This window comes from Suncus etruscus, chromosome 11 (genome assembly GCF_024139225.1).
Source record: "Suncus etruscus isolate mSunEtr1 chromosome 11, mSunEtr1.pri.cur, whole genome shotgun sequence".
Lineage (NCBI taxonomy): Eukaryota > Metazoa > Chordata > Mammalia > Eulipotyphla > Soricidae > Suncus > Suncus etruscus.
The window spans coordinates 26,499,224-26,507,412 of record NC_064858.1 but is presented as its reverse complement, the minus strand read 5'-3'; the positions used below and the strand labels follow the sequence as shown (position 1 = coordinate 26,507,412).

Sequence of the window (8,189 nt, the reverse complement as noted above, 5' to 3'; positions counted from 1 at the left end):
TTTTAAAAAATAAACATTGTACAAATCAACTGGGTAAAAGAACTTCAGAAAGTAAAAAAAATTAAAATTATTTTTCAATGAAATCATAATGCATGAGCCTTATGAAAGTCCTTAACTGCATTCGGACAACTTAGCAATTAGAACACTAATTTGAATGGCACATTTTATTAACACTGTATTTTTTAACTTTTACATTTTGATTAAATTTATAGGCAAAACTGTATTCCTTTGTAGAGGTAATAAATATAAATAAATCTAGATAATGACTGCTTATAAAAGAAAATATAGCCAGGGCTTAACCCATCTCACTCATAGCATATTCTCATGAATTTTTTACTGCCATAAAGAATCCAAACAACAAATCAGTTCTGCACAGGATTGATATCTCAAATTCTAATCTGATGTCTCAAATTCTAAACTTTTAAAGTATCAATATATTAAATCAGAATTTAACTATTGATTTGCATAGTCACTTCAATATTCAATAGCAATTGCTGCTTCAATGATGGAGAATTTTTCCCAAGGATTTTGTTATCCTTATCCCCCCACAGTAGTACTTGGTACCCTGTGTTCAGAGGGATTGAACTCGAGTCTCTTTGATGAGCTCACTAAATTCTCTGGGCTGATTTTTTTTAAGTTAATCCTCAAAACACGGTTACCTATTTTAATCTACATGGTACATTAAGTTTCGACCATTAAAGAAAATGAAGCTGAACTTTTGGGTCCAATTAACCAATACTTGGTGATATGATATTTAGTATATAAGGCAATTCTAGAATCTCCATGTAGACTTAGATATCTACCCAGCACAAATATTATCTCTCCTCCCTTTCCCTTGATCACACTGGGCTGCTTGTAATCACCTGTCAGTTATTTTCTGCAATGTGTTAAAGTTGATGCCACAAGGTGTCTAAATTGCTGTATTTCTACTAAGAAACTAATTTAAGTTTAAACTCTTAAATAGCAACTAGTATAAGTCCCCTAACTTCTATGCACCATGTCTGTGAGATCTCAGGTCAAAACAGAGCCCATTCAAGAGAATGGGGGACAAAATAAGTCAAGCAATTTGCTCATTCTGAGTAAGCATTTGAGGGGGGAAGCTTGCATCACATGCTGGTCTAGGCAATATATGCAGAAAGTTTGGTTGTTTTATAGTAAGGTGGAACAGAGAGTATATAATACATTTCTAAGCTCTCCAAGAGTGGTTGCAGCTTTTTACTAGACCAGGTAGCATGAGTTCAGCTCTTATATGGGAATGAGTTTGTTAAAATATGATGGGCATTCATGAAACTTTGCCTGCTTGCACAAGTGCGGGCTTATGTTTTCTCATGGAGTGAAGAAATCATCTCAGTAGTAAGGAGATGTTTTTTTCCAGTCTGCCTTCCAGGCTAAACTCTGTACATTGTGCTTTACTTCAGCTCAACATTTTAATTATGAAGACACTTCTACCAATTTGCAAAAATGACAATATACTCACACTTGTAGTCTTTTTTGCACTAAATGATAAAAATGCAAATAGGCTTACATAATGTGAATGTGAACTGAGTTTATGAAAAGGAGGTAAAGTGGCTCATATTATCCGGACTAAGAATCAACACAATCTAAATTCAACAATGTTTCACATTATCTAAGAGGACTTGACAGAAGTGGGGGAAGCATTTGTTTTTAACCATTAAAAAGGAGGGAACTCTAGGTAACATAGACTTGGCTCAACAAATCACAATGATCAGCCATAAGCATTTTGTACCCTTATTACTCTGTAAGGGATTTAAAAAAAATCTACTCCATTGCATACTCACTGCCCCTAAACAGAGCAAAAATAAATATATATTAAAACCTATGGTCCTAATGCCAGTCTTAATAGGACAGTCTTTTTTTTTTTTATAAAAGTTAATCCAGTTTGTGTTGATAATCAACTGCAATTTTCCTAGCACTATTATTTCCTTTAATCCACTTGGAATTCTTTCTTGGATCCAACAACCAGAGTTCCATCCTGTTTATAAATGACATCCTTTAGATATGAACCATGTAAAAATTCTTTACCAACATCATTCATCAGTATTTTACTGTCTACAAAGTTATGTTTTATAAAATATTTCATAGACTTTCATTTCTTGCTTGTTTTCAAGTCAACATTGAAAGAAGGTTTCCTTTGGAATTTTCTTCCGTTTTTTCTTTTTTTTTTTCCCTCCAAGTTGCCCATGACTATCCATGAAACAACTTGACCATTTCTCTTTTTGGATTCATGTATAAAATGTAACAAAAATACCCTGGCTCAATCTTTTTTTCTTCCATTATCCCTAGGAAGTGGGCTGGAGTGAGGCATCCTCGCAGGGATCAAGCTGCATTCGTAGTGCACCGATTTTATGAAGATACCAGAGTTGGAGAAATTCCTCGGGCATAGCATGGAAGCCAGAAAAGGGCAAGACATTATCGTAGTAGTGGTGGCTGATGGGCTGTTCATGCATATTCACAGAGAAAGGCCAGAAGCCATAGAGAGTCACCTCTTCACAAAGCCCTAGAGCTGCGCTCACCAGAAAAAGTCCCGTGGACAGGCGCTTGGCATGGATTCCCCTATTCTTCCAGAATTTACCAATATTACGTAGAAAGTTGGGGTTGGCGAACAACACTGTTTGATTGGCACCGACATCTGACAGTGTATAATAAACCCGGAGGGATGGCTCTGTTCCTGTCTTCATAGAAAAGGCAGGCATGTAGATGTAACTGTGGTTATAAATTTTCATGTTGTCCACAAATGTCTTTCTGGACCACAATAAGTTCTGAAACCTATTAAAGAGAAAAAGAGGCTCATTGAACCTGGAGAAAGGAAATGCATCAAAACCCATTCTGTTGATATTTTTTTCTGATAACATTAATACCTTCCATCATCATAGCAAATAACTATAAAAACATTCTACTGTACTTACAATTTTCTTTGAACTTATAAATTCTCTCATGCAGGTAATCTGACTTTCACCTAGACAATCTTAAACTCGAAATCCCCTGAGAGAATTCCTTAAATTGCTATAACATTACTCATTTTGTTTTCTTTCAGGATTTATTTGCCAGACATGTAAAAATGGATTAATTAATACTCATGAATTCATAGAAATTGTTTGGGCAGGACTTTAATGAAAGTCACTTTTGTGGTCTGACACAAATACAGGACTACTTTACTCATCTACAAATGAAAGAAACATCTTCTAAGTAAGTACCTTCTTTCAGGGAGATTCTAGTTTTACATGAATATTAATATTAATAAGTGCTATTGCCTAATTACAGAACATGAAAAAAAGACTCATTACTACTATAAAATGATGCTGAGAGTCTCTCATATTGTTTGTTTCAAAAATTCTTTATTTCTTTGTGCCTGTTCAGTTTGGATTATATAAAGAAAAGCACCCCAATTCAATGTCATCTAACATTGACAGTATATATCTTTGCCATGTATTTCAGAATTAAAAATTTAATGAGCTGGGATTTTTTTGCCAAAAGAAATTCAAGGGCCCGGAGAGATAGCACAGCGGTGTTTGCCTTGCAAACAGCCGATCCAGGACCAAAGGTGGTCGGTTCGAATCCCGGTGTCCCATATGGTCCCCCGTGCCTGCCAGGAGCTATTTCTGAGCAGACAGCCAGGAGTAACCCCTGAGCACCGCTGGGTGTGGCCCAAAAACCAAAAAAAAAAAAAATTAAGTACAATTTAGAATAGAAAACAAAATGGAAACTAAACTCTATGTGAGTAAAAGATGATAACCCACATACAACAATTAATATTTATTTATTTATTTAAAAACAAAATACTATTTTAAAACAAATAGAAAAATTATTCTGCCTTGGGAGAAAGTGGAGTGTGCCCATAATTTACTCATAAGGAATGGCAGGCAAATATACTTCCTTTTGGGTAATGGGAGAATAGGAAGAAAGGAATCTTGAGGATCTGCCATGAATAGTGTACATTGAACAGTGGAGGGCAAGCAGTGTCCTTGTGATATGTTGGGCTGAAAAGGGGAAGTTAATGGATGCTCAGCGCAGTGAATATTTAAAGCAAAGTCACAACAAATAGCCTTTAGAATATTTGCTACTTACATTTTAAATATTTAACAGTTTTTTAGTAATTGGTTAATTTTATTAAAAAAAAAATAACAACAGCTCAGATAGGTTAGGTGAAATTTGGTTAAGAGGTGATCAACAATCTCACATGAAGAGAGATACATCTAGAGCAGGCCTCAGAACTTGTTCTCCCAAGGGAAGTGAGGCACTCATGTTAAATGAGGTGCTCTGCCAGGGGTCCTCAATCTTTTTAAACAGGGGGCCAGTTCACTGTCCCTCAGACCATTGGAGGGTCTAACTATAGTAAAAACAAAACTTATGAACGAATTCTTATGCACATTACATATATCTTATTTTGCAATGAAGAAACAAAACAGATACAAATACAATATGTGGCCCGCGGGCCATAGTTTGAGGACCACTGCTAGACACTAAGAAAGGAATTGAGCCACCATGTTCTCATCGGGCAGCTCCATAGGCTCACTCTTGGCTTCAACAAGATGTAACTTGTTCTTTTCTTGAAATGAGATCTTTCTTGAACAAGATGTAACTCAGTCTTTTCTTGAAACAAGATTTTTCACAAGAAGCTGTGAAAAATTATGGGTACACTGGTCATTCAGCAAAAGGCTGGCAATCTTGGGAGGAGAGGGTTGGCCAAGTCCCTCTCTCCTGCTGAAGCCACGCCTTCTGCCTCCATCACCCAGAATCACTGTTTTACAGATGGCCCCTCTACAATTTTCTTTGGAGACAGCAATCTGACCGAACTTCAGGTACACCAGTTTGGGGGCTTTTTGGTTCAAGAGTAGGTTTTTGGTGCAAGTATGGGCATGCTCCCTGGCAGCCTGGCAGCTGGAAACATGCCCACAAAATCCACAGTAATGGTAATAGTGCTTTGAATTTCTTGACAAATTCATTTGTTTAAAGCTGTAATACCTATAGGAAAATACTGATTTAACAAAATGGACAGTTAACAACAAGAGCTTACTAAACCTTACTAAACCCCAGACCAGTGTATTAATGACTTTACTTCAGTGGAGATAAAATTATTTTCACAAAATGTGCTCGCTATTGTACTTTTTCTTTATTCTTTGTTTCTTATTTAAACTGATTTCTCTTTTTAACATTTTTTCTATTTTTTTTATAACTTTAATCTCACTTATCTGGAAACAAATGTATTACTGTCAATGATGTTAACTGTGTGATACATTTTCATTAAAATAAAAAAAGAAAAACTGAGGTCTCTACTAGTCTGTCTCTTTGGCAGGGTTATATATATATATATATATATATATAATACATATATATACATATATATGTATGTGAAAGTGAAATTCAGAATATACAAATCCATAGGATTCTATACAGTCATAAGCATTAGTTACTGTCTACCAGGAAAGGTGTATTTCTCAGTCCAAAAGAAAGGGCAATTGTAATTCTCTCCATGTCCTTGATCTGGCAGTTTGCTTTAGCATATCTCTTCTGAGACCAACCATTTGAGATGTGATGGCAGGATTTTTTAGTACTTTATTCTAGCAGAAACCACAGAGGTACATAAATTCCTGCTCCTAAATTTCAAAATAAGTTCTGCTCAGCCATTCTCATGCCAGACCCCATGAAAAGACTGTACTGTCTTCCTAACATGTAACTGCTTTCTTCTTCAAATGCACACACTTTTCAAGCAACTTTTATGTCATTTGCACCTTCGTTCTCAATCTATAGTTACCACAGCCTGTTATTTTGAATGCTGAAATGAGTGGTTGAGCATTTCCAGGGTGCTTTGCTATAGGAAGCAGATAAACTTTTCAGAGGTCAAAGATTTCGTTCTCTATATCTATCCCTTAATAGTCATTTCTTTACATCTTTAGGTATTATCCTGGTCTCAATTCTAGGAGGAAGAGGTACTCCCTCTTTCCTTCTGTGATTTAGAAAAAGGTGATCCACTTATTTTAAAGGACTAAGGTTCTAAATGTGTGCTCCTGTCTTTATAACATTCTCTAACTTCATCTTTGCATTCTTTTTTTTTTTTTTTTTGGTTTTTTGGGCCACACCCGTTTGACGCTCAGGGGTTACTCCTGGCTATGTGCTCAGAAATCGCCCCTGGCTTGGGGGGACCATATGGGACGCCGGGGGATCGAACCTCGGTTCGTTCCTTGGCTAGCGCTTGTAAGGCAGAAACCTTACCTCTAGCGCCACCTTCCCGGTATCTTTGCATTCTTGATTAGAACTAAATGAGAGCACTTATGAGATCCTATGGTTGAATCTCACTTTTTGGTCTTCTCACTTCACTAGCTATGTTTTAGATCAGTCAAAAAACTTGCGTGCTCCCCTTTTGTGCTTCTATTTTCTCCCACTGTTGTACAAAATGACTCCTACACCACAATACACTGCCAGCTGTGGAAATCATCTTCAATTTTCTTGTGCAAGACATACTAATGAGAACTACAGACAGCTCTAATAAAACCATGGCTACAGACCTTGCGTGTCCAGTCTTAAAGCAGAGTAATTATTCTTGAATAGGTTAGTCTTTCATCTTGATTTTTAATTAGAAAAATAAACCACATCTCATAGTTATAATAGCATGAACTTTACTGACACTATTAAGGTATATTTAATAGTGTATATTACACTTTATTGATTGTATATTACACTTTATTGGTTGACCTATTCCATTCTTCAATAAAGGGTTTTATTTGAAGTTAACTGAAGGCCAGAAGATAGCTCAGTAGAGTACATGTCTCCCATGTATTCAGCCCATAATATGATCTCAGGACTCACATGTCCCCATTTCTACCTCTAGGTGTTGTTTCCATGGTTCTGAACATTGCAGAGATGGCCCTTGTGGACTGCGGCAGTGAGCAACCCCTCCCAACTGTACTGCATTGCAGGTGTGAGCACCGGTCGTCTAGATCAGATCCAGAACCCTTGAGTACTGCTAGGGAGCCCCCATAAAACCAGACCTCCATTCAACAATCTCTTATGACACATCTAACAGATTTCAATGTTATCTTGATCAAGAACTTGATAAGGTAACTTTCCATTTTATTGAACTGTTACAAAATTATTTAGACTCGTACTTGAGTATCTTTTATTCTCAGCTTCTTGTCATCCCTCATTTTGAGTATGCAGCAAAAAAGATTTCTTTGTACTCATCCATTCATTATCCTGGTGAATTTTTGCACACAAATCAAGACCTAACTTTAGCTTTTCTTCCTTCCTTCCTTCCTTCCTTCCTTCTTTTTCTTTCTTGCTTTCTCTTTCTTTTTTCTTGCTTTCTTCTTTCTTTCTTTCTTTTTCTTTCTTTTCTTTCTTTATCTTTCTTTCCTTTCTTCCTTTCCCTCCTTTCTTTTTCTTCTCTTTCTTTCTTTCTTTCTTTCTTTCTTTCTTTCTTTCTTTCTTTCTTTCTTTCTTTCTTTCTTTCTTTCTTTCTTTCTTTCTTTCTTTCTTTCTTTTTCTTTCTTTCTCTTTCCCCCTTCCTCCCTTACTTCCTCTCTTCCTTCCTTCCTTCCTTCCTTTTTTTCTTTCTCTTTGGGATTTTGGGGTCATGCCAACAGTGCTCAGGGTTAACTCCTATCTGTGCTTGGGGGATCATATAAGATGCCAGGGATTGAACCTGGGTTGGCTTTATGCAAAGAAATGCCCTACCAAGTGTACTATCAGTCTGACCACATTATCATTTCTTTATCAAGCTTAGCCTTTCTAAAAATGTCAGTAGTCTTCTCTGTGTGTTTCAACTTAAACTCAATTTTTGTATATGCCTTGAAGACACAGAAAAATTTTATCCATCTTTAATTTGTATAAATTTTTGTAAGAAATATGTATGTATACAATCATTAATAATTGAAAATAAAAGTCCAGAATTAGAATTTATCCATTTTTCCAGGTATCCTTATTTTGTGAGTTTCTCAAAGTAGTCTCTGATTATCCTTTGGATCTCTGTAGTAGCTATAGTGATCTCCCCCTTTTCATTTTTTTGGCTTTGTTTTTGGGGCCACACCCATTTGATGCTCAGGGGTTACTCCTGGCTAAGTGCTCAGAGATTGCCCCTGGCTTGGGGGGACCATATGGGATGCCGGGGGATCAAACCGCGGTCCTTCCTTGGCTAGTGCTTGAATGGCAGACACTTTACCTCTAGCGCCACC

The 8,189-nt window shown here is 36.5% G+C and overlaps 1 protein-coding gene across 1 annotated transcript in view; it reads right to left on the bottom strand.

Moving 5' to 3' along the window:
* Window positions 1-1,531: 1,531 nt before the first annotated feature.
* Window positions 1,532-8,189, bottom strand: part of ST8SIA1 (ST8 alpha-N-acetyl-neuraminide alpha-2,8-sialyltransferase 1) — a 147,016-nt gene continuing 140,358 nt past the window's right edge. The window contains exon 5 of the mRNA XM_049783839.1: window positions 1,532-2,787. Within this exon, the coding sequence (XP_049639796.1) occupies window positions 2,301-2,787 (487 nt within the window). The 3' untranslated portion in view covers window positions 1,532-2,300. The remainder of the gene's footprint in view (window positions 2,788-8,189) is intronic.